This window comes from Apostichopus japonicus, chromosome 5 (genome assembly GCF_037975245.1).
Source record: "Apostichopus japonicus isolate 1M-3 chromosome 5, ASM3797524v1, whole genome shotgun sequence".
NCBI lineage: Eukaryota > Metazoa > Echinodermata > Holothuroidea > Aspidochirotida > Stichopodidae > Apostichopus > Apostichopus japonicus.
The window spans coordinates 10,534,440-10,562,124 of NC_092565.1; the positions used below are offsets into that span (position 1 = coordinate 10,534,440).

General features: G+C 37.8%; 2 protein-coding genes across 4 annotated transcripts in view; both read right to left on the reverse strand.

Annotated features, from left to right (window-relative positions):
- Nucleotides 1-11,202, reverse strand: part of LOC139967612 (TBC1 domain family member 12-like) — a 28,289-nt gene extending 17,087 nt beyond the window's left edge. The window contains exons 1-2 of one of the 2 annotated variants that reach the window (XM_071971575.1): nt 11,044-11,202; nt 8,172-9,335 (exon numbers count right to left, since the gene is read on the reverse strand). In XM_071971575.1, the coding sequence (XP_071827676.1) occupies nt 8,172-9,277 (1,106 nt within the window). In that variant the 5' untranslated portion in view covers nt 9,278-9,335; nt 11,044-11,202. Of the gene's footprint in view, nt 1-3,209; nt 3,515-8,171; nt 9,336-11,043 lie in introns of those variants that run through there. The other variant, XM_071971576.1, reaches the window with a different exon arrangement.
- Nucleotides 11,203-13,263: 2,061 nt separating this feature from the next.
- LOC139967620 (fidgetin-like protein 1) lies at nt 13,264-27,320 on the reverse strand. 2 transcript variants are annotated; one of them, XM_071971586.1, is made up of 16 exons: nt 27,166-27,320; nt 26,662-26,809; nt 26,163-26,299; nt 25,213-25,292; nt 23,869-24,376; nt 22,991-23,106; nt 22,388-22,476; nt 21,843-21,911; nt 20,964-21,099; nt 20,284-20,384; nt 19,806-19,885; nt 18,620-18,690; nt 17,801-17,962; nt 16,763-16,985; nt 15,671-15,771; nt 13,264-15,192 (listed from the first exon to the last, which is right to left on the reverse strand). In XM_071971586.1, exons 1-16 carry the CDS (start codon nt 27,167-27,169, stop codon nt 15,070-15,072), a joined length of 2,148 nt encoding a protein of 715 aa, XP_071827687.1. In that variant the 5' UTR covers nt 27,170-27,320; the 3' UTR covers nt 13,264-15,069. The 2 variants fall into 2 exon arrangements, with proteins under 2 accessions (XP_071827687.1, XP_071827685.1); XM_071971584.1 differs by lacking the exon at nt 27,166-27,320 and adding an exon at nt 26,918-27,063.
- Nucleotides 27,321-27,685: the final 365 nt, after the last annotated feature.

The window sequence follows — 27,685 nt, forward strand, 5'->3', positions numbered from 1 at the left end:
CAACAGCATGAGTGTGAGTACAACAGCATGAGTGTGAGTACAACAGCATGCGTATGAGTACAACAGCATGAGTGTGAGTACAACAGCATGCGTATGAGTACAACAGCATGAGTGTGAGTACAACAGCATGCGTGTGAGTACAACAGCATGAGTGTGAGTACAACAGCATGCGTATGAGTACAACAGCATGAGTGTGAGTACAACAGCATGTGTATGAGTACAACAGCATGAGTGTGAGTACAACAGCATGCGTATGAGTACAACAGCATGAGTGTGAGTACAACAGCATGCGTATGAGTACAACAGCATGCGTGTGAGTACAACAGCATGAGTGTGAATACAACAGCATGCGTATGAGTACAACAGCATGCGTGTGAGTACAACAGCATGTGTGTGAGCACAACAGCATGTGTGCGAGCACAACAGCATGAGTGTGAGTACAACAGCATGTGTGTGAGCACAACAGCATGAGTGTGAGACTGTGAGTACACGTAGAATTTCCCATAAATATAATAATAATAATAATCAGCAGTTATTTTTACGACGCTTAAGCGACCACAAATGTGGGAGAAACCTGCAAGGGCTGATGGATTAACATTTTAATTCAAATTTGGAGTAATTCCCTTGATGTAATTATGAGTACAGTACAAGGATCTAAGCATGAGTATATAATTGTGTACTGTACATACTGTACATGAGTACTGGACATAATTTCGCACTAGTTCATTTGCTCCTTATCAAAATGCCTTGAGTACTTGTACGAGTACAAATCCACAGGACCCAGTACGACCGACCAGTACAGCTGCATATACTGTATCAAATCTGTCTTGAAGTTTACATACCAAACTAACTAAACTGACATCCCAACAGTTCAACAATCAATGATTTAGAGGGAAAAACATTGTTTGCACAGAATGTACCTGCATATTCGGAAGGAAAACGAGAGCGACCCAGAAGTGGGTCAAACCAGTGGTGGGATGTAAATCTGATGAGGATGGTAGATGATGGGTATGTGCAGTAATATAGGGAGACAGGCTGAATATTGTGGATAGGAGTGAAGTACAGTAAATACTATGTGAGTAGCGTGTGACCTGGTTTCAAACCCGCAGTACTGATTCCTGTAATAAACCTTTGATGTTCCCCATTCTCTACGGCAGTGTAACTGCTTTCACCAATCCTACATGCCCCCATATTATCCGTGATCACCGTACAGCAAGCCGTGATTTACTGCAGATTTATCACCGGTCGATTTATTGGATCATTTGTCTAATAAAATGTCATTGGCCAACCTACATTCACCGAAGAAGCAACCTCAGAGGCCGCTGTACACAACATCAATGATGAAGCTTTTAATCTAAATATTTGTGCCTGTGAGATCATTTTCGTCCACTGTAATGATTCAGTCCACTTTTGTTTCACGAACCTGTCTGCCTGTCAAACATTACAACTACACGTACTGTCTGTATAATGCATGTGAGAGAATCCAATCTCCCATTGAACAGTTAGCCTTAAACTGGCATCTTCAAATCAATACAGACAGAAAATTAACTGTCAAAATCAATCGTCCTTTCTTTGGCATCCTTAGAGTTCAACTCAAGCGCATAGACAGTACCTTACGTACAGTATGCTAGGTCAATAATAATTTGATACAACAAGGTCAACTTTATGAAAATAAATCAACACCATTACTGTATACTAACTCCAACAGCTACAGGCTCTGTAAGATAAAACCATTTAATGCAGTATACTGTGGACTACATACAGTGCTACTGCTGTCATCAAAACACAGCACATTTCATATATATGCCGTATGCAGCGATTTTTTACCCAGCCACGTTTTGTATACTACTGTAGTCAACACATACCGTAATCGTTATGGTTGAAAGCATCCAGGTTTCAAATTTGACGGTAAATAGGAAAATCCTTTTGTAGGGCTCTTAAAAGGGTGACGTCTGGAAAGTGCGATGCAGTACCCAAACACTTCAAGCAGAATAATGTCGAGACAGACAGGGCTGATAAGTAGGGTAAATTTCTCTCTCTCTCTGCAGAATATTTTGATAAAATAATTAGAGCTGAGTAGGTACACATTACTTTGTGCTGAGTAACATAAGAGGCCTCTGGCTAACAGCTGTACAGTATGGTGGTATGAAATTTGTGGAACAGAGAAAACAAAATAATGTCAAAGAGGACTTGACAAACATGGTACGATTGGGTACGTGCTGGTACTGGATGGAACGTCATAAGAGAATATTAAAGCAATCTCAGGGGTTGGCTACACATTTTTTAATATCTAATAATTAACATACATATATACAGTACTATATATAGCATAGGCTGCAATGATAGTATGATGTATGATCTTAAACCAAAAATCAATATCTCAAATATCAAATCTACCTCATTCTGGAGGAATATTCGGATCAAACAGTCAATGAAATTAAATAGCTGAGTGATTAAAACAAAAGTATAGCTCAGCGCCGCACAGACTAAGCAAAATCAGAGAGATTCTCATAACCATCATATATTTTTGCTTAATTTTGCCATTAGCATTGCTATAAACTTATTACAGTACTACTGTACTGTGCGATTCCATTTTACAAAGAAATTGATAGAAACACACTTTTAAGTTGCCTAAGTTATTAACTGACCAAGCCATGTGTGTTTGTAAACAAATTATTAATTGTTAATTATCCCCCCCAAAAAAACTTCTGTGCTTATCAGATTAATATGATTTACAGCTACTGTATTGCATTTCCCTAACATAATATGTGAGTTATTTGTTTAATTCAACAATATGAACATTTGGCTCCTACAAAGAAATATGGTTTACTGTTCCATCAGCAAAATTTGATCTCTGATTCAAAACTTGTATGAGATTTTGGGTGACCATTAAAAGAACAGAATGTTTCCAAAAATGATTAAGCTCCAAGAGAAATCGCAACATTGGTAGCCATCGTAGACAATGTCCCGTAAGTAACTTTGGAGCTCTACTGTTTTACAGGGTTTGCGAAATGCGTGCACATGTGTCGTCATTGTTTTGAATTTGAGACGTCAACCCATCCATCATTCTAATTCTACAACTGACACGCAACAGACAAGGCTTTGCCAGTTTTTTACACTCTAGAGATCGAATCATGACATAGACAATAAATCTGAAACGACCAATTATCGACATTGCTTATAGTAGTGCCGTACGATATATGACTCACCTACTGATGAGAAACATTCTGCATCCTCTGGCAGAGCTACAAAACCGTTACAGACACTTTCCAAGCTGTCAAGTCACGGATTCGCAGTAAAAAATGTAAAGGCCAGTAGATACTACATGAAGCAGGCTGGAATTATAAATTGTTCGTATTTTTGAGAAATTCTGAGTCTTTTTGTTTTCTTTTTTAATCAAACACTGACCAATGTTAAGTATTCCTCTGAAGTTTTATGAGTTCACTTTCAAATGATTAACTACAGAATATCCTTCCATGGTTTGATATATATGTATATCCTTGTTTCCAGAGCTTTTGCATCAGTGGACGTGACAGAGACTAGACCCTTTTGACAGCATGAGGGATATGTTCTTCAGTGGAGTAGTAGCATTAGAGACACTATTTATACAGTCCTTAACAGACCAATTTGTGAGCTCACTGTTCTGGCCAGAAAGAAGATAAAAACAGTTTCCTTAAAGCTCTCGGAGGTACACACTTTTGTAGAAGCTGTCCGCTAAATGGCGACAGCATAGATCTATTTGTGCTACTTTTCGAGCCTGGCTCGATCGGTGAATCCATTCCATGGCCATTTGGCTCATTTTGCTGTACAAACGATGTATCCACATCCTACTCAACAGGAAATCATACAACTATTCCAAGCTTTGTTAAAAGAGGTAATCACCACGATCCTTGCCAAGGTTTTATTTCTTTTAATAGCCGCCCTCTGACCCATGATCTTTTGTCTATATCCAGTGTCATAATGATGACATTCTGACATTAGAATAGTAGAAAGTGAGGATCATACACTCACAGGTGTTTATTAACACAATATAACAGATTGGTGACCATCTGAGCAGTCAGTGTGTGTTACTGTAAAGAATAAAACTATGTAATTTCCTGCTAAAAGGACAGTGCACTGACACTTGTGCGGTCAGCTTGACTCTTTGATGACTGGTATTCCTCAGACCAAAACCAACAATAGTATTAAACAATGGATCTGATCTTAGTACTGCCAGAATGACTCATAGATCTACATTCAGAAACAATATAGCAAGGATCAGAGAGAGATATTTAAAGTGATATATACCATTTAAAAGTCATAAATATGTGTGGCCACAACTACAAGTTATACAACTTCTGATCACCCCTCCCCCCCCCCTTACCCCTACATAGACTCACACACATACACTATTTCTCCTGCCCATGTTCCCAAACAAAAACCTGTGTTAATTGCTCAGTTTCCCAAAGGGAAACTTTCCTGTATGGTTCTGAATTTCAAACTTATTCATTATTTGAGGCCAAATGTCAGTTTGTGATTCAGTTGAGGAGGAGGGAGGGGGGAGGGAGGATGTATAAAGAACATGAAACCTACCCAGTTTAAATGCCTCTTTAGCAGATTTAATAGAGAATCATGACTCACTTTTATTGACGTTACTTTAACCTAGAAGTTAAATTACATATGACTGTGTGTGTGTGTGTGAAGTTGTGAACCATGATGTGGCAGAGTCCATTGAAGGGATATAAGCAAACAGTACACTGTGCAGAAGAATTACACTATTTACCACTCTGCAGAATCACACCGAATAATTTTTATGTTCAAATATAATTTTGAGTATTGTCAGACTTTATAAAATAATAAAGTTTCTGTGTAACCAATTCTGCTTCGTAAAATCTTTGCACATGTTTGTAGCCCAATTGTCCATTTTGCATAGCATAGCAACAGATGTGATATCACTGAATACATTACTCCCTGGCCAGTGGTAGCTCAAAACCATATTGGTTCCTAACCATGTAAGGTTCTTTCAAAGGTAACCTACTACTACCAGATAAATCTGCCAAGTTTTTCCCCCTTTACCAACGAAATGGATCATTTTGGACACTGGGACAAGTAGTCCAATGGATTGGGTAGTGCCAAACAGAAGTACAAGGGTCTCAAAAGTATGGGGCACGACCCACTATTGGGTCACAAACAAATTTCTGGTGGGTAGTGAAGAATTAAGTTTTCTAGCTTGCCGACAGAGATCAATTAAGTCCTTTTATGTAATGTCAAATCGATAGTCAAAGTTAGCTGTCATTCATTCTGAACATTGATACTGAGCTCTAGGTGGGGTGGGGGGGAGGGGATATCTGGTGGGTGGTGGGTCACGATTCAGCCCTCATGGAAGGATCCTTCAGTAGGCTGTGGGTTTAACAACTTGCTGAGTGCTGCCCTGGTATAAAATGTTGCTGAATCCTTGACATACGTACCAGTATGAGAGCATGAAGCAGTACCATTGGGATCATGTGAGATCATGTGACACTGTATAACAGAGTGCATCATGTATCAGGTAGGTAAGCTTGCCTGTCTAAATATTGTCTACATGGCCTGCAACAGTGCAACTTGTTGAAATTTTATTCCACAATGTCATGTCATAACATACATTGAGAAATAGACTTGTAAGTAAACATTGCGGAAACGTGTTACTGACTGAAAAATTAAAATAGGTTAGTATTTACCATTCAGCTTTAATACAGTCAGTATAAATTTCCCAGTTGATGTAAGGCCTCAAGTTTAAAAAACACATAGCATAGAAAAGTTAAGAAACCCTCCCAGGGATCCCAACAGTCTTGAGATGGAGGAAGGGGGGTTTATAGAAGCAAATGTCTAATGGTTTTGAACATGCTGCCTATGTTGACAACTCACCCCTGTGAAAATCATTACTTTCAAACTTATTGCTTCCTCCTCCTCCCTTCCTCCTCCCTCCCTCCCCCCCTCCCTTTTCCCTGAAACCTCCAGTGTCATGTAACCTGCACCCTTTATCATAAAGGCTAGAGAAAGGGAAATCCAATGTTCAAAAAAGGTTAGTGAGATTCTGTATCGAAAAAAAACAACCCAAAAACTACAAACAGTGGCAGTGAAATGTTGCTGTGACAAGTACCCTTAACGTATCAACGAGTACTAATTCTGAGTCAGCAGTTAAGATGATAATAATTTATACCCTCGTCCTGTCTCATCATTATAGAGTTTGCCACTGATTAGGCATACTGTACTTTATAATGGAAATTCATCACAAAACAGCAGGTTTGTCAGATTCAGTGTAATACAATTTGCACAAATTATTGCCCCCATTTCCAATTTCAGGGGACCCCCCCTGCTCCACTTTCCAGTTTCATAAAGGGAAAAGGATTTAATCAAATGTTCCAAGCAAGTTAAGTCATATTTTGTATACAAAATAACAACATAACAGAGCTCAGCACTTTGAAATGTTGTTCTCACAATTACCCTTTCTGAAAGAGTTTAGCAGTTACATAGATGATAACAAACACCCTCAACCCATTTCATCACTTCCTGATGAGAAATTTATGGCTAAGGAAAGAAAAAACTGCAGACAAGTACCAGCTCAATGATCAAAGTTACCAGCGATAAAGATTGGGGAAAGTCATAAACATGGTCGTCGCAACGTTAACCTTCTCTCAAACTTGTACAATCACTGTGAACAAGGTTGATGTGTACAAAATATCTTTGTAAGGGTCGACAATGTACACTTTCACTTTCCATTTTAGAGTCCACCAACGATCACAAGAAGTGAAACAGCAGCGTTACATCACCGATACAGTGCAATACAGTCCAGTTACATTATGACGGCTACATGTACAGTAATGTAATGTACAACCTGGTTAAACAGAAACGAGCATCTTCATGCAAAGTTGCAATGCAGCAATCACTTTAAGACTAGAAAGGACTAACATATATAAATATATACTGCAAAAATCGTCACCAGCCCATTGAAATACTGTACTGTTAAAATGACAGCTCTGTACTGTACAATACATGTAGAGAAGGCTATGGACAATACAGTTATGCAAATTAGTAGGAAATGAGACTTATCTGGTTCACATTTGGTGTAGAATTTCCTGAACAGTATATAAGTATATTGACCGCCACGTTAGTATACTTCCAAGGTTTGTTTGCACTGTACTGTATATATAACAGTATGTACCTGTCATGTGTTCAGGTTGCATGCATGTGATGCATTTACTGTATAGGTACTGTGTACATTAAGAACCCTTACGGTATTTGATATCACACTTAACAAGTTGAATCCGCTATGGTTTCCAGTTATGGAACACATGCGCCAAACATAGTCTCCTTCGACTAAAGATTTAAATGCTTGTCTCAAGACTCAAATGCAATCACACTGTTAAAATTTTCCTTTGCTTCATTTTATAATCACTTTTCCCTCAGTCCAGAAGGAGTGACTATAATTGTTAAAGGTCATGGTCAGGTATTACAAGCAGGACTTTGTGTTCAATGAGTAGTGAAGATGTATATAAAGAATACTCGCAGAGAACTGGTAAGGCACAACAGGCTAATCAAATTACCAAAAAAACACTGTTGACAAATACAATATTTCTAGTGACAAAGCTCTGCAACAGAACTGTTACTAGATCTTTGATGTGTTCTCATACAAATCACGTCTAAGATTGGAGCAACAATTTTTTGATTTTTTGGTTTCCCGAAAGGGTAAACTATGGAGTCAGTTTTGCCGACCTTGCAAACTGTGAGAGGCCGGCAATTACTCTAAAGCAGATCTCAAAATCGGTAATTACTATTACGGTTAGATCTGTCCCACACTGCAGCATACAGAAATGCTGCAGGCGAAGACTTTGTTGGTATAAATACTTTGGCCAGCAACGGCCACCCTAACGCATTACGAGTAGAACCCTGTGACAGTGTAAGGATCCTATACATCCATATTATTAGAGTCATAATATCAACCAACACCGCCCTCATCACCTTTCGAGAATCCTTTCAAACAGTAGTTTTGATTATTGAGTGATATACCAAATGTCAGTTTAACTTTTCTGTGTATGTGTTTAACTTTTCTCCTAATTGCTGACTAAGATATAGAGTCTGGGAAGACGCCAGGTCGTGTGTGCCTAACGGCAAGCTGATTAACATATAGGTCTGTTTACGTGAACATTACTTACTTGGCAAAAAATCCAGACAGGCCTTTCTTTTTTGGTTTGGTCCCAGTTTTCAGAGTGTTGCCATTAGTGGACGTTGGCTGACCCTGGAGGTTGACCTCCACAAAGTCTGACTCAACATCTCCTACACTTAGATCCTCTGTGGCAGCTGATGTACTGGAAGAATACTCTGTACTTTGGCTGTTAGCAGTGCTAGTTCTACTCCGGCTAACACCCTCGGGGGAAGAAACAATCTTAGACTGACTCTCCCCGCCATCGATCGGTGAATCAGACTGAGAGAGTGGCAGCGTTCCTGAGTGCGATACAACTGACGTGGATGGAGTTAGTGGGGTTAGTTTTACGGAACTCTCTCGTACCATCTTTGTGGAAGTTTCGGTAATCTGAGCATCCGTACGGTTCGAATTTAAACTAGTCTCAAAATCCTGCGGTCTTCTCAGTTCACAAGATTCCAATTGTGGTATTTCTGTGACATCTATAGTAGCAGGCGAATCTGGAGGATTATTCAATTCTTCCAATATTTCTGAAGCATTTTCTGGCGATATTTCCCCAAACAAATTAGTGTCGCTGGAATCCGAGACGTTCACATTCGAGGGTTCCTTACTTAAAGCAGACTGCGGCTGTTGTGTAGCGTCCGAACCATCACCTGGAAAATCGCCATTGTCCCTCCGTTGTAATGAATCCTTGTTACTCTCAAAACTGTTACTATTATCTGTAAGCACTTTAACGCTATTAGCGAGTACCTGATGCTCTGCTATATGCACAGTTTTGTTAACGGAAGTCGCCTTCCCATCATCACTTCCTGAATTGAGTGTTATGTTTCCCTTTCCACTGGCATCTTCGCTTTCCATTCCGTCGTCTGCTATGTTTGCGTGATCTGGCGTCTGTGAGGTGGTTTCCCTTATGTGCAACGCTCTGCCGTTGCCCTCATCCACCTGTTGACCTTTTGGAACCATGCTATGCGACCCATTCACGAGCAGGCCAACTTTTCTGTGGCCTGCAAGCTCAGGAGATCCACATTGGATCTGGTTTGTGGACATTGCTAACACAAATGGCTCGATTACATCTCTGGTCCTGATTGTGGTAATAGAGCACTCATCAATTAGTATCATCGTTACCTTGTTCTCATCATGCCGGAACTTGTTTATAATTTCCCTGTCTTTTCATTCACTGCAATGAAAACAATCCAGGTATCAATTGAAATTAATACAGGTTAGAGATTAGGTTATTCAAGGTATATTGCAATAGCTGAAGTTGATTGCTTAACAAAAGTGCTGAAAATTGTCTGCATCGTTATGTTAAAACCACATCCTCATAGCATTTTGTTTGGCAAAGATATGAAATTTTTAATTTGGTATAGTTTTTGAATGCATCTGGCAAAAGCAAAGTATATTACATCACATATTATTTTCAAGTCAAAATATTCCTGATTATTTTCCCGTTGTAATATTTCACTCACATATTCACAGAGGAAAATAATATTTCTACAAAAATTTTGCACTTGGATGAAATTCTGAATGAAGAGAACATTGATAACTTGGTAATCATTTCAAACGTATCACAATTAAAGGATAAATCAGCAAGAAGATTTTAATAGGAAAATAAAGCTTTTGAAAACATCTCAGGACTGTCATGGCATCACAGACCACCTACTGTCATCCATCCAAGAGAACAATTGAAAATTAAGCCATTTCTAAAAGGTTATATCATCACCATAACTCAAGTTGGGAACAAAATATAGAGATCGGGCGTTCAGGTAACATTGTCTTACATTGTCTGCCACTGGAATGTCCCTTTAGGAGTACTGTATTGAGATGTATGTACAAAGTACAAACATTAGCATACATGTGATAACAGAGATGTTACACTTGATACAAATAGTTTCTTTCATACTTAATGAATAGGCCTTCTGCTGTTCTGACTGAGGTTAGACCTGACATAACAATATAACAATGTTTTTAGAGACTTAGAAAGGCCAGATGCAAAAGCAAGTATTTTGTGAACATTCAAACCCTGATCCTGAGTATCAGTATTTAACTTACATTAGGTACTTATATTGCAAACCCCATTTAAAGTGAAATGGGATGATGTGTACTGTCAATGGAGAACTGACAACATGTACAAAATAGCAGTCTTCATTAAATAACTCTTAGGACTAGGCAATCCGTTAAGCATCCAGGCTAAATAAAATTTAACAGTTACTACTTACTAGGCTAATACTAAAGGCAAAAGTAAGGGTAAAAACTTACATCTTTTTGTGTGCAAACACTGACAGAGTGGTGAGATAGCCCAAGGACCTAAGCAACTGTCTGCTTGCAAAAATGTTCTGTAGCTTTTACACAATCATCTCTAGCATGTCTCTAACTAGGTCCTAGACTAACTCTAACACTTTATTAGGTCTAACCGTGGCCTTCATCTTTCATGTTTTAACCAAATAGGTTCAGGGCCCTTGGGGCTTATCCTAACCTTCCTCGTCTAGCTTTCGTGTTGACTTGGGTCTTCAGGATTTTAAGTCGAGTATTGTCGACTGTTAGTGTGCAACGTCGTGTCAATTTATTTCATAGAAGACATTTAAACTTATCATTACTAACGGGCCCCAGTATACAGAGCCATGACCTAACTGATCCGGCCTAGCCCAAGTTAGGCTACAACAATAACCTACAATAGTCACTAACATTAGTTAGGCATAGGCCTATGCCTGAGTTACACACAGTAGCCGATTCTGACGTAGTTGTACGAGCGGAAATGATAATGAAGAACCTTGTCGGCAATGCAACAAATGACGTTCGTCGTATTGGCGAAATAAAAAAGTCATATTTGCGTGTACAACACTACAGTTGGAGATAATGAAATTACAAAAATAAAGAATTTTTCACACCTTCTTTTCTATCGACCATCACCCACGGAGGATGTATAACAGTCCACCGTCAACATTTTGTTTGGGGGCGTAGACATAACATGTGTACGGGAATGTACAGTACCATTGCGTTGTTAGTATCACACTATTGTTCAGGGCCTAAGCTGCTTCTTTGCGGTACCGTGTCAACCGTGTCAATTTTTGTGAGTTTTTCTAATTTGCGTTATAAATAATAGCTTTCTTGGTGAGACGGGAGCATTGACCTATTCACATTTGTGAAAAATGTTGAGACTTCGTTATATGTTTTGCTCAGAAATATGAATTAGGATTCGTTGTACTAGATATAATTTTTTTTTAAACGAAACTAGGTCACTTTCAGACCGAAAACCAAACTAATTCGTCCAGACGTAGTGAGTTGGTAAGCTTGTAGGCCCACTCGATCGAGCTCCAATCATTATGTTTATTACAATAGACAAGTGCAAAGAAAGTTTTGGCTAGAACGGGATTCGAACCAGTGTCTTCATGATAACAAACCCCGTAATTATTCTCATTATTAGAAGTAGACCCGACCATCAGTTTCAAATTCTGCAATAGGTGTAATTATGATAGCAACTTGAACCATGATCTACCGTACTTTACAAACACTTTACATGGAATACGGTAACTTATTCCCGACAAGAAATTTTATGGTACCCATAAATTGAAATAAACTTTGTTGATATTCCTTCTTAAACAATTGCGACTTGGGAAAGCAATCAAAAGTTTACACCGGAAACGTAGAACGGTGTATATTTGCCGGATTGGTACGTACACACATCGCTAATGGGAAATACCGCTTTAAAGGGATAGTCCGATGGCTGAAAATGTTTTTTTTTGGCAATTTTCTCATCGTTATGTCAAACCACAATATTATAATAGCCTTTAGTAGCCTATGCCGACGGTATGATTATCTTTTAATTTTGGTGATGCATCGTGAACAATTAAATCTGGCAAAATCAGCGAATGACGTCATCATGGCGTAGTGTGCATGTCACAATTGAGCTGAAAATGTTATATTTTTCCTTACAATATACATGAGAAGAAAAAAAAATATCTAAAAAGTGTGTTTTCTGATGAAATTAAAAAAAAAAAAGAGAACACCGTATAACAGTTAAACAAACAGTCTGGATTACTGTACGTAATCTATGATACGGAATTAACAGACGACTATATACTTTGTCTAAAAGTTTTCAGGAAACTTTGTGGTTTGCCCGTATAAGTCCAATAAGTTCCATTGTCCAGTGGCGGAGCTAGGGGTATTGGTCAGGGGGGTCGAGAATAGTCTGTAGGGGCGCTTTCGACACTTTCTAAGCGGAGCGCCACCACAGGTTGGCGCGGAGCGTACAGAAATTTTATGAGTAAAGATACTCCCTAGATCGCCGGAAATGACCCTTTCCAGGCCTTGCTAATTTGCAGATAAACGAAGAATAAATAGGTGTCATCGCCAACAAAATGTGACAAATGTCAATAGGTAGATGAGAGCGCAATAAAAAAGTAAATAATCGCGAATAAGTAAAAAGTTGTAAAAAGCGGAAAAGGGCGCCAGCAGTCCATTTGAGTCCGTCAGGGGGGGGGGGCACCCGCCCCCTGACTGTATGGACGCTCCGCCACTGCCATTGTCTCTCAAAATGTTTCACCAACCCCACCCTACCTCCTTCGTCATATTTAACCCACTTCCCTTGCCCCTGTCTTGTCTCAGTCGGATTTATACTGGGTTCTATAATGCGGTAGACAATCAATTTACGAATGACAACTGGAGTTGAGGTTTCTGCGTAAGGTTAATCTTTCCTGGCAGGTCTTTGATTAGACTGTCTGTCGGTCTTCCTGATCCCGATTTTTCCATTAGTTTTACTATTTGGGGTCTGAACGTCCAGCCCGGCGTCACTTTTACATATTAACTGACACAGGCAATAGCAGTGTTAACTTTTCATGTGCCAAACGAGTTTAACTGAGGGCGCTCTCAAACAAATATGTAACTCAGTCATAATTTTGTAAGGGAAATACAAGGTGTGTAGAACTTTCTCCCAGTATTGTGGAAAATCATACACCTCATTCGAAACTAGGTCAAATTAACGGCATTAGACGTTTCTTTTTGCGCGAGTCTTCACACCCTTTAAACCAGAATGAGATTAAAGGTTACTTCACCATTTATATTTATGAAATGAGACGAGTGACGAGAGAAAGAAAAGATAAGAGAAAATGTTATGTTACCAGTGTTACTGGTACCCCTGTTATATTCAAGTTTGACCTGATTCTGTTATTGGACAAATATCTTCTTCAGCACTGATGCAACTTTACTTCCTGATGCCCCATTACATATACTAACATTTCTTACATAGAGAGTACCATGTGATGTAGATCTGGCTGTGCACTTACTAACATACACAGATTATGGATAGGTTTACAATATACTCTTTGTCACATCACTTACTCTAGGGGCTGACTGCATTTTCTTAAGATGTGGCACCTTTATGAAATTTGGCAGTCAATCTTGTACTTACAATCATATCAATAAATCACGACACCAGTTTTTACCTATTCTCAAAATTGAAAAGACTTCAAAAGATTTCGGACATTGTTTTCCCCCCTTACGGCAGTAACAGTCACCTGACCAGACAGGACAAGAAAACTACTGGGAATTAATCAATGTGACCTTTGAAATGAATTCCTTTCTTGTGGCATAACAAAAAATAAAATATATAGATTTATAACTACATACTTACAGCACAAATATTACCCTTACAAATATCACAATGCATTGCATATTTATGAGCTACCCCTAGAAACAAATGTAGGAGAACAGGTCACCTATTGAGTAAACAGCTGCTGCACACATATTAGTCACATGAACAGGTTAACCCCTTTAAAAACTCCTCAAATAATATTCTGGTTGTCTTGCTGCATGATGAAGGCCTGACATTGGACTGACCCCCTAAGATACACAAGGCAGCTCACAAAGAATGAATGCTCCCATGCCATTAATGGCAGACAATTATCTTAAAGTTACCAACACACTCTGAATTAAAACAATATCTTAAAGACAAAACTATTCCACACTATCTTGGCCCTAACTCAAAATATGGTTGATTGAATGTAATTGTTCTTGGCTAGCTAAACAAGTAGATCACAGAAAGTGATCTGTGATGTCATAAGAGCAGATGCTCTTTAAATGCTTTTACTTTCCTATTTTAATCTATCTGACTAATTTATCCTTGAAAATGTTTGATACATTTGGAACTTTAGCTTAACTGTTAATGTTCCTATCTGGTTAAGAATTTCATCCAAATGCAACTTTTTCATGCAAAAATAGTTACGTTACTATGCGGATGAATGATTTAAATATTACAAAGAAATAAAAAAAAAATTCTTTGACTCAAAGCTATGACGACATCTTTCCCTCTGTCATTGCCAGATGCATTCACACAAATATTAAACAAATTACATGGATTTTTCATCGCACAAAAAAATATCAATAAAATTACATGGATTTTTCATCGCACGAAATGCTAGGATGTGGTTTTTGATCTAAAGATGTTGAATTTTTTTGTGAGCAAAGTTTGTTAACCCATCAGCTTCAGCCATGGAAATGTATCTATGAAACTCTATTAGCACTGGTTACTAAATGAGCAGGTCAGAATCTTCCATCCGGCTTTTTGCACTGATCAAACAGTCTGCTAAGTACAATAACTATGTATGATTTGCGGTCTGATTACTACTTTTGCAATGAGTTGTCAATTGTCCTTGAGATCTAATGCAACAACCAAAAGCTGTATCTTTCCTTTGCATGCAAATATCTGTTTTGAAAGGAGAAATGAAACCCATTATTGTTTTATTAAATTTTGGTGGTGAAAAACTTAAGTACTTTCTTTACCTTTTTCATCTACTTTGCATCTACTTACAGTAGATATATGTACTTTAAGATTGATTACCTAATGCAATGTCTCTGAAATAACTAAAATATTTCTTTGTGAATATATTTCTTCCTTCTCCTATCTTTACATTGACTTATTATGTCTTCCCACTGCCATACGTCTTGTTCCATTCTAGATAGATCTCGAGGTCTTTCTGAGAGACGCTGGGCCTGACGTTTTCCACTGCCTGGAGGAAGTCTTGGTAGGAAATATCACGAACCTGAAAGAGAAAAACAGGAAGATATTGATTAGATAAATAAAGTAACACAAGATTTTCTAATGGGAGACTGGCAAAGAAGGGTGAGGGGAAGGAGGAGGGTGGGGGGTTGGCAATGACCGCTTCTACTTATAGGTATTGGTTGAGATGAATTGACTTACCAGTTCTTGTACTGAACCACCACAGCAAAGGGATCACATGTAATAATGGACTAGTTAGATAAAGAAACACAATAAACCTAACAGGAAGTGGACACAGAATGGAGGGGGAGTGGGGAAGGGGAAAAGGAGGCGTGCTGGGGGTGTCCCCTACCACCTTTAGGTGCTGCAAAGTTTGATACGTTATCCATGTAAGCCACCGAAAAAAATAGGTCAAAGCTTGTTATTTCTGTGCATAACATGGACATCTAATTTGTCCGACATTGGACACAAAAATTGTGTAAAAAAAAACAACAACGAATGTAAAGTATGCCAAGTCTAACCTCTTCAGCTGACACATGTTGGATACTTGAGGAATGGATGCTTCTGATTGGTCCAAGAGCAGCCTCTCGACACAGGTTAGCAACGTCTGCCCCAGAGTATCCTACCAGGATAGGCATGAAAAATAAAAGGTAAAACATTGCATGTTTCACTTCAGTCTACTTCCAGTCTCATTTGGTTGAGCTGATCACTTGAATTTTAAGCAGTTGGTTGCTTTTTTCCAATATTAAAGTTATATTCCATATTATATTCCACTTTCATCAGTGAAAAACTAGTTGGATGTTCCACATGAGCAGTATGATGTACTTGTTATACTTCTAAAATGTAATGTGAGCTTAAAATAAGCATAATTAGCGATGAGACAACTTCTGCTCTGATTCTTCTATGGAACAAAGGTACTTTAAGTCTGCTATGGAAGTTAAGCCAGACACAAACCTGCATGACTGAACACAACCCAACATAATCTGACTGCAGTGACCTATTTCAATAGTCCTAATTACACCTGCCCCCCCCCACCCCCTTTCCTGGCATGCTAAAAGTCTAATGAATGCACAGCGAACCTGTTTTGGTTAAAAGGCAGGTGCTTGGTTAGGTCACATGTAAAAATACTTCCCAGTGATTGGTAGTTACTATTGTTAAAACTGGGCAGCTGCAGTTGTGAATCAACGCACATTCCCAATTGCCAGTCAGCAAAAAACCCTACATGTAACTACTCCAACTGAATCTTGATCAATTGTAGTCTAAAAGCACAAGTACACTTCCCAAACTATCAACAGTGTTTCATGTTAGAAAAATGGAGAAGAGTTGGTGTGCATTCAGCCAGGCAGTATGTGGCCAGCTTTACGCTCAATGCTTTGAAGATAAGTGAATATTGTTAATATCATAAACATCTCATCATATAATCTTGATGCTGCCTTTAGGTCTGAGCACTCTCTGTCTGTTTGTCTTACCCTAGGCGTATTCACACACAATCTTGATTCTTGCTTTACTGTAGTCTAAAGAACCGACACATTGCCCATCATTAATGTTTTCACAAGTTAGAACAGTGGAATCTTGTGGCTGATTTTATATTCTTAAATATCTGTCTGCCTTACCCTCTGTCTTTTGACACACAAGAGAGACCTCATTTTGGGCCAATGAATAGTTTCCCTGTTTGGAGAGGAGGTTGAGGATGATTTGCTCTCGAGCCGATGCATCTGGCAGAGGTATGTAAAGTCTCTTGACGAGTCTTCTACGGGCGGCTTCGTCAATCTCTTGAGGCCTGTTGGTGGCGCCAACCACCAGGAGTCTGTCCTCATCGCAAGATGTTGCGCCATCCTAGGGGGGAGAAACGCAAAGAGATGTTTTTGGTGAGGAGCGGGTCTGTGAATGCATCTGTTGATATCGTCATGGCATATGTACTGTAAACGTGTTTTGTTGCTCTGCTTAATAGATACTGGAAGTACAATCGTACATCCACAGAGTAAGATAATATTCTTACAAACCTGTTTTGCAGGAGGCTAGAATCTGGAGGGAATTGAAAGTTCGAACAGACGTTTCCTAATGTAGCAAATTTTCATGTAGAAAAGGTTACAAAAGGACAGCAACATTTTCAAAGAAGGTTTGCAATCATGATTACACGAACAACACATTTTCTAGGTAAAAACTGTCTATCTGGGGAATAAAATTAAAATCTAGTGTTTGAAACACTAAAACAAGGTGTGGTTTTATGCTAGCAGTGAAGAATGTGTCTATTTACAGCAAGTTATCCTGTTTTATTTTTCAACAAAAAATTAATTAAAAAAAAGTTAATAATAAAATTGTTTTTGAAAAAAGAGGAAGATATCATACTACAAAAAAACAAACCATGAATGTTACATGATCCTGCATAAATCTTTGTGATTTACAAACCTGGAGGATGTGCTTCCTGTAAGTATTGTAAGATAATATGATCTGAGGAACTTTGAATGTTTCAACCTGAATTATACAACAAATTTAAGGTTGAATGGAGCCTCTCCTTTAATAGTTTGACCTTTATCGATGCCACCTTTGTCAAATTTGATCTTAATATTCACCAAATTGACAATTAATGATATAGCCGTTTCTTTGATTCAAGCTTCCTGTCAAACCTGATCTCTGCTTGCAGTGCTTACCAACTGGATTAAGAATTCCGTTTTGATCCGACGAGAAGATTCGTGTTCGTCACTCGAGCGTTGTGAAAGCAAAGAGTCAATTTCGTCGATGAATATGACGGCTGGTTGGTAACACCTGGCTACCGTGAACAGCGCTCGCACCATCTTCTCTCCTTCGCCGACCTGTAATTTAAGGGATATTACTTTAGCAATGACACCTGCGAATCATCAATATCCCGACCTGGAGGTAAGATGCATTGCTTTGAATGTCTCCCTCTCTAACCCTGTCGCTCCCCTCACTCCGCTCCCCTCCCTGCCGCTCCCCTCCCATCAGTTCATAGTACACCAGTTACCAGTCTCTTGCACTATGAAATTAGCACGACTTAAAGTAAAGATAGGAGATGAGAGAAACATCGCAAAGGCTTCAGAAAATATTTGTATTGATTTATTTCAGAAACATCGCAGTAACTGTGGTACTCCTCCGTTGATCTGTTAACTTCAGGATTCAACCTTGGGCAGTGGGATGTGCATCCTGTTTCTAACTTTGGTTTTGAAAATAATATTTGTACAAAACTTCCACGCTTGCAGACTCCAAAACTTGAACATTGTGTGAAGATGTGTAACACCTACCTAAGTGAGCCATTTGGTGAAACACCTAGCTTACATAATTACTGCAGAAATTTCCTTTCTTGCCTTCTTATGAATATGTCAGTTGGAGAATATTCTCCAATATAATATACTAATATATGTATCTTCCATATTAAAACGAAGTTGACTTTAGTAGGAGTGTCAAGTGGCGGTGTACAATAAAAGATGACCTAGGGTCACAACAAATCTTACCCATTTGGATGTCAATGACGAGGCACTGATACTGAAAAACGTTGATTTGGATTGCGAGGCAATACACTTTCCTGGACGGTGAGAATAAGACAAATAAGTACATTTTAATTTTATACGTCGGATCAGCACTTGGGGAAAGTTCATCCATAATTTTAACATTTTATCTCTTGTATGACAATTTCACATATCTATGTTGGACATGATTTCATCTTTAAATCAGCACATGGTAAATAAGGCTTCAGAGAATGTTCAATGTAAAGCTATCATGCAGAAAGCTATATGAGGATGGGTGTATTAAACCAGTGTGAACAGGGATATTCGTACTCCGGGTCGAACTCTGTGCAAATCAACATAGAATGGAAAAACTTTAGTGAGTGAGAAAAGTACAAACTATAAACCAAGTCATGCAAAAGTCAAGAAATTGTTTACATTGCAGATCATAATTCCCATCATGAACTGGGAATGAAAAAAAATGTTCTTAAGTTATGCAGCATGTTAACATGTATGCATGCTGCTTCATATTCTACAGCATATCTATTTTTAGGTGGTAAGGGTGGGAATATTGAGCGGTAGTCACAACAACAAAACAAAAAATGCACACTTAATACAACATTTATGAAAACACTTTGTCCCTGTGCTGAAAGTCTTTGCCCTCTTCTGCTTCCTTATCTACACATGCCCCCCCCCCCCCCGGCACCTTCTCAGGAAATAAGACTGAAAATATAACATGTAATATCTAACACAACTCATGATGAGAAAAAAAGGGAAATGTATACCACAGGTCATATAGAGCACATGTAGAAGAAGAACATGCTTTATAAATATGATCAAAAATGTATATTTTTTTATCTTGCTTATCATTTTCATTTCATTTAATTGTTTTTCACAACATACATTTAAACGTTTACAAATAACAAATAACATGTAGTCGTAGTGAATAATACATGAAGTGAAGGAAGCGGAACAAAAAACCCTTGCTGGCTTGACGGGGTGCTTCGCTCCCTAAAATACAGAGAAAGCGACCAATCAAAGTACAACAAAGCAAAATGAACAATTTCATACAATAGGACAATTAGACCATAACAAAACAATAACACCCTCCCCCCCCCCCCCGAAAAAAAAACAATCCAGTGCATCTGAACACCTGAGTTTGTCCATACAACAAATTGGAGTCTTTATTACTCACCAATGAGAGTTTTTCCTGTACCCGGAGGGCCAAATAGTAAAAGGCCTTTAGGAGGGCCCCGTAGTCCATGAAAAATGTCTCTGTGAGCAAGCAAAAAAAGTTACTAAATAAATAAATGTATAAATAAAAAATGCATAAATAAATAAATATGTAACTAAATAAATGTATAAATCAATAAATGTATAATAAATGTATAAATAAATTAAAAACACACAAATTTCTGATCTATGTTGATGACAATATTTCTATCTTGGGCTAAATATATTTGATCTTCACTGCTTCCTCAAGCATGGAATCTAATGGAAAGTATGTTCTTACTTTTGATTAATTTTTGTTTATTTTAGTCAACCTTATCCTACTTGAAACATCTATGTAACTTTCCTTAAAAATGATTTCCTGGTTTATTTTAAACCTGTTTAAGTAATACAACACTTGTATAGCCAACTACTAGACAAGAATATCTGATAATACAACTTACGGTCTAAGCATCGGCCACACAACGATCTCTTTGATAGTCTTCTTTGCATATTCCAAGCCAGCAATGTCTTCCCAGTGAATTGGAGGACCATGATCCATTATCTACAAGAAGATTCAAATAACATCCAGCACCATATACTAGTTTCGTAATATCCAACATTATACTGACACGCTGCATGTCAAAGGTTGTTAGGGACAAAAACCCAAGCCACACAGCTAACACTGATACTTTAAGCTTTTCAAACTTTTTATAACTCCATTCCACTCGTCCCAACATGATCACATGCTACCTATGTTGGCAGATTAGCATAAATGAAACCCAAAGTCGTCCCAATTGGAACGTGTCATACAAAACAGTCAAGACGAGCTTGTAGCTTTTTCCTCCAAGTAACACTGAACTCTATTTAATAATGATTAATATGTTTTGTGTACTTCAGACAATGAACCCTGAATGACACCCTTAATGACCTTGAAACCTTTCTCAGCACCCACATCACCCCCACCATCTCCCCCCCCCACAGTTAGACCTGTTACATCTGATAATCTTCTCACTACAACATCCATTTTTCCATGATAGTTTCTTTCACATGCTATGTTGTTTATTAATTCAATCTGTAAACAATACTAAAATTCTGCTGTTTGACAGAGAGTATCTTTCCTACTGTCAAAGACTGAACATACCTCTTTCATGATCAGCTCCACCATCTTTGGGTCGACACCTTCCAATCTTTCATCGACCTCTTCTGATTGTGGTTGAGGCTCATTCCTCTTGCCGAACAATGATGATGATGTTGATGAGGATGTTGTTGGGAAACTTCTGAAGACCAAAAGAATAAAGCAAAAAATCTCTTCTCATAACAGTCAATATGACAAAGAAATTATGAATCCAAAACCAAGCCGTGTCGATCTGAGACTCATCAACATTTTTCAATGCACACTGGGTTTATAAACCATAATATGAAAAAGTATGTTGTATTTGGAAGTATAAACTTCTAGCCATACAGCCAACATTGATACAGTAGGCCTTTCAATATCTTCCTTAACAGTTTCACACAATAATTGAATGAATTTTTTCTCCAGGATGATGTAACAGAATATTTTTCTATTGCATAAATTAGTCAAATCTTAAATTCTAGTGTTAAAGAGGACATTAGATATATCCAGTTTCATGAATTAGTTAAAATTAGTTAAAAAATCTTGAACTGAATTTCCTTAAATGTAGTGTTACCATAGTGTTATACAAAATTTGACCGTTAAAGAAACCTTGACGTCATTGAAACATAACCTGCAACTTTTCTTTCTCCTGAAATCAACAAAGGAATCGTGAAGTTGGGCCTACGATTTCAAAGGTGGCATAATGGAAAAACAGTAGATGATTTCATTAAATTTGTGAGAAAAGAAAACAAGAAAAGGCTTTAACTTGTAAATTTAGAGCAGCAACCTGGTTGTAACCTCACAGATAACATAGTTAATTCAGAAGTATGCATAAAAGTGTCAATTTTACATAGGTTGGTAAGAATGACAAAAGTTTTTTAAATGTTGAATAAACTCAGAACCAACCTCTGTTGCCCTTCTGGCTCATCGTTCACTACTGGAGGTATAAACTTGCTGTTTAACCCTCTTCCTTTCCTTTTTAAAGAAAAGTTTACAAGTTATGAATGAAAACATTAGGTTTGTCGTAGAACTTCCTCAAGAATGGAAAGAACCAATTAGACAAGTCTAACTCATCCCTCCATCAATAACAGTATAACATTGTGGTCTGCAATCATGACAAATTAGCAAGAAGAAGAAGAAGGAAAAAACCAGCAAGGCGAAAGGAAGTTTTAAGAAGGTGATTAACAGTTTTGAAACATTCAATGTTTATCAAATGTATCTGGTCAAACCTGACCAGCTTCTACCTTAGACCAGAATGAGAGTCCCTAAGCCCTTACACAAACTTCTAAAAGTATGCAAATTCCTCTTTTCCTCTGCATCAGGCTCTTCGGCCGGATGGATAGCTTTTTTGAAAACTTGAGGGCAGCACATAGCTTGCACTTTGTCCACCTGTACACTAGATCATGCTAAATTGTCAAACACCTCCCTTGTTGTTGTTGTTGTTGCTTTACCTTGAAACACCCAGTACCTTCCTTCCAGTCCCATAAGAAGATACACTCGGTGCCTTTCCTCTTGAGTTGTTGTTCTGATTATTGATGGACTGAAATCAATAATCAATTAGTAATCAATATCAATTATAAGTAGTTCTGAAGCAATCGTAACTGAGTAGGTTCTGCAAATGGAAGAATTTAGCTTTTTCGATATTAAAGATTGGATGACATGCTAGCATGCTATCAAGACCAAATTCTCTTTTTTGTATTCAGGTGTCATCTCTAGCCTCACAATATGTAAGCAATTGATAAATATAGGAGTAAATGTACATCACATTGAAATATTGTTGTGAGAGTTTGACTTTAATGGTTCAAAAGATAGAACAAGCAAATCTCATATAACTGAGCTTCATTCAATATCCATCAGCATTAGTGACTTTTGGGTCACTGCCTTAAAATAGCATTCATACTTTTCATTATTGCAATTTCTTACAGCGATGTCATTTACAATAATATGACTTAGACCTCTTCCAGCTTGAACTGTAGGAATATCCTTTCCCTCCTCCAAACCCCCCCCCCCCAATCCTCATCTGTAAACTTTAATGCAAGCAAAATAAAACTTACCAGTTGTTGTCGTGCAGTTTTAAAGTTTCCGAATGCTGACGATTCGGTAGTCTTCTCCTGTCTTTGCCCCTGATCAGGATCGGTTTTATTGAATGGCACCTCGGCAAGGTATGAACCTATTAGTATTGTAAACAATTTATATATTAGGTGTATTACAGTGTTTGCTTTTAATCACCAACTGGAGTTGTATATGTATATATATATATATATATATATATATATATATATATATATGAATATGGCACAATGGGAAGTAGCAGACACTTTTTGTAATATGAAAGTTATGTTCTTTAAATTTTTACAAATGAAATTATAGAGTCCCACCGTAGGTAAAATAACTTAATATACAAATTAAGCATATGTGTACTACACTACTTGCATTGCAGGAATCATTCCAAAAACCATCGGGTACAATAAATCTTCACTTATTACATTACAGCACTATGTCAAAAGTAGGATGCTGACAAGGCTGCAGCATAATGCAGTCAGGCTGTGTAGGATGCAATCCACAGTTTAACACAATATATGCACTACTGTTCGGCTGAGATAATCTCTATGGCTTGATATCGATTCGGCTTAGCTGCAGCATTTCTTTATGACACGGTGATTAATGTGTATAGAGTTACCCTCTTCACACTTTCAGTAAATCTTTATGTACTATATTAAGGCACTGTGTAAAAAGTAGGATGCTGAGGGGGCTGCAGCATCATGCAGCCACGCTGTGTAGGATGCAATCTCCACAGTTTTACACAATAGGCACTATTGTTATGCTGATATTATCTCTATTGTTTGATATCAATTCAGCTTGGCTGCAGGGGATTTTGCAGCTGCTGCAGTATTTCGTTCTGACTCAGTGCCTGATGTATCTATAGACTTACCCTCTGAAGGATTGAATTTTCTCTTCATCGGCTGATTCTGCCAGATATTTGGCACACCTCTCCTTCCTGTAGAGTGAGAGACGGGTTCTCTCCTCATCGCAGTTGGCTCCGAGATTAATTCTCCCTGCCCAGAGTTCACATCTTCAGGCCACATGACTTCATCTCTACTCGGCACTGTTCTGCAACTACTGGGAAGATGAGAATGCAATTGTTCTTTCAAAGAGCCTCCCTGGTTACTGCTACCTCTCCTGTCAAATGCAGGTTCCCAGTTTGCTTCGAATTTACCAGCGTGAGGATATTTTCCGTAAGTGTCTCGTGAGATGTCATTCGAATCGTTCCGTCTTGGATTAACTTGAGCTTGTTTCAGATCTCTCGGTGTATCTTGAACTCTGCCAAATGAAGAAACTGATTGATTACTGCCATTTTTCTTCTTCCCCTCTGAAGAGGATGCCGTCATTTCCAAAATGGTTAGAGCCTCCTTGAAGTTAGCTCTCAATTTAGCTTGTTCCTGTGACCAAAAGGAAAAAGATGGCTGGTAAGTCCTGTTCTGTACTGATATGTCCGGACCACTGATTCTAAATGGTAAGTCTAAGTTTTATAGTCCGATCAAGAGAAATAGTACATTATATCAATTGAAATGGATTGATGAGCTAGTATACAGACATCTGAGTCATTTAATATTGAAGGGATGTTTTTGATATTTGTCAATATTGAAAAGTCTGAATTGATTCAACAATTATGGAATATCAAGTTTGTTTTCTTCTCTTTGAAAGTACACAACCAACAATATTTCAAAAATGAAATATGGAATGTGAACCAACTGTGCCAAATGTGAATACAAAAGATATACAGAATTGAAAACTTGTGCAAAAGACATGGAATGAATGAACTTATGGACACAAAATAAAATACAGGAAGTGAACATAGACAAGTTTGATTGTGATAATAAAGGGAAATACAGAATATAAACGCAAAGGAAATGTCAACCCAAAGGCAAGATGAACATAACACTGGCAATGTACTCTGTGAAAACAAAGGAAATATGGAAAAGTTCCTTAGAATGCCTAAGTATGTACATTCTGTGTCCTTAGTTTCTGACCATTAATTTCACAATGTGTACAGTAAATATGCTGTTCAGTTTTATAAAACAGCATCATTGTTGGCATAGCATCATTGGAAATGAAATTTTAACTCATTTCAGAAGATTAGGGTCGTTGATGTATTAATCGATTTAAATAAAAGGTTAGTTGTTAACATATCAATTACTTATGAATGTGGAATATAAATCTTGAACAATATCACAATATCCAACCACAATACGAGAAATCAAGTTCAGTTCTTCACCTGTAAGGTGTGCGGCATTAAATAATCCACTGCCTTTATCAATTCATCTTCACTCAGAGAGGATTTCCATTGACTGCTATCTGCGAATGACAATCACAAACTAATGGTCAGTTTCGAGGCAAAGCAACCAAAGAGCTTAGATCTTCATGTGTTTATGGCACTTTTGTAGGTACATTTTATTTTTTTGTTCATCTTAATATTGTGACTACATTTCCATATTTTGTACATTTTATAGGAACGTTTTCATATCTATGTATATTATTTTACGTCTAATATGTTGTTTACAATTTTAAATGTTTTGAGCTCTTGTTATCAACCAAGTTCGATTGTATTTTTATATGATTGGCTGAAAAAATATCTATCTATCTATCTATACAGCATGTAATAGGCATAGCTGACTCTGCCATTCGCAAATGTTTATAGGAACTTTTGCTGGATAGGCCGAGTAAAATATGTAATAGAACTGCCCAGTAGGCTATAATCAGGTACATGTGGTAACAGCATCCGATGCAGACACGGTGTGCACACAATAACATCTACGTAATCAATGAATTACTGACTTATCCTCACATTCCAAACTTATAGACCTGTGCAGTGATGCATGCTGGAACTTGTTAAACAAATTAAGCTTACGAGTCATGAATATTCAGACTGAATCGTTGCTCTCTACGACACTTACAACACCTTTACAGGTCGAGGACTGTCACAATACTATAAAAAGGTCGATCTTATATCAAATGGCAGTATTAACATAATTATGGATTAACGGACACAGATTCATCCCCATAGCTGGATCTTAACGTCATACGTTTTTATACATTAGACAAAAGATCAAGAGTTAACAAAAACCTACACATATGAGCCGACTCTCAAAACAATGCAATCTACATTACCTATGTAATATATTTGGACATTTCTAAATGGTGATGAGTTCACACTTTCATGTATACCTGCAGCATGGTTACCAGCGAGAGCCAACGCACCATCAGCGTAGTTATTGACACCTTTTTCCGAGCTACAATCAACGGTGGCGCTGTACTTCTTCATTAAATCGTGCATAATGCCATCCCATGATGCAGCTGGAATTCTAGAGATCAAACAGAAAAGGACATATTTTGCTTTTAAATTTTGATATAAATGTACACTAGTTTTGGAGTAATAGTACTTGAAATGTTCTTCCTTTGAAATAGGATACATGTACAGTAGTTTTTACTTTGAACAAGAAATTAGTCCATAGAAAAGGATGGAAGGGATTGATAATTTTGCTTGAAAATGATATTAAAGAAAATGGCATCTTCCAAGCTAAATTGGGGACAGTTTTGCTTTATTTTACAAACAATTTGTAAAGGTAATATGCATCCTGAAACCACTCCATTCTTCTGAGTGTCTAGAGTCTTTGTTTTGGTCAAGCAGCCTCATTCACTATATAGAAAATACTCTTTTGCTTACCTGTTTGATGCTCTTCCCACGCAAACCTGAGACAAGGAACTTAGCAAGGCATCAGCTCTTTTTCTTGGTTGGTTCTCTTCATTGCTGAAGTTGAAGTAGTTGTCTTGTAACTTATGAAGCATGAACTGATCCTCAGCCATCATCAAACCTGCCAAATTTAATGAAAGGCAATTTCTTGCTGTCAACCACTGAACCAGATCATGATTTGATGTCAAAGTTTATTTGATAACATTTAAAGTAACACTACTGTACTCACAAGAATTCCAAGTTTTGACCGATGTTGCCGACATTCTGGTTTCTTGCACTGACTGTGATACTGCCTACATGTATGATATTATATTTCAATACAAGCCCAACAATTAGCCTATGAAACTTCAAAGTACTGAGTATTTTGTAAACATACCTATGAAGTAGGATAGGCCTAGTCTAGGAATCGGATCTGTAGAACCAGAACTGAAATATTGTGGCAATTTTAGCAATATACACCTACATAAAGTTACTTACGCATTGACGGTAAAAAGGTTAACAAACACCAAATTTAAAAAAATCGGACAATGCAAGAAGAACTTGAATCAAAGTTTCGTCTGCTGTTTAATTACGAGATGATGCGTGTAGTACTAACTACTAATGCATTTTTATTTCTCGCGCGAAAAGTACATAGCGCCGTCAATTTAGAGGTAGCACAATGGAAAGAGTTTCCCCAACTCAGGGGAAGTAATGCATACCAGCGTTCGCTGTTGCTGTGAGAAACCAAACCTACTCTTCACATTTTCCTAAATTTTAAACTAGCTAGAAAGGTTTGTTCAGGCAAAATTTTCCGCAACAAGTAAGAGAACAAATCATCTCAAAGATTTCAGTTGAATAGCATGTCTCTTCGTTTGTAAATGAAACTATGCCTGCATTAGGCCTGAGATTATGTACGCTCAAGTTGTTGCATAGGCTAGCTTTGGGCCTAGACTTGGTTTTACTGTGTAAACGTATTGTGATCAAGCGTAATATAGAATATTATTAGAGTAATGCCGAG

Excerpts from the sequence above, each read along its gene's own strand:
- LOC139967620 (XM_071971584.1), bottom strand. The coding sequence starts at position 26,951 with ATGTCGGCAACATCGGTCAAAACTTGGAATTCTT. Across the intron at positions 22,477-22,990 it reads AAACTGCACGACAACAACTG|TCCATCAATAATCAGAACAA; the intron begins GTAAGTTTTATT and ends TATTGATTTCAG. Across the intron at positions 15,193-15,670 it reads AACATGTGTCAGCTGAAGAG|GTTCGTGATATTTCCTACCA; the intron begins GTTAGACTTGGC and ends TTTCTCTTTCAG.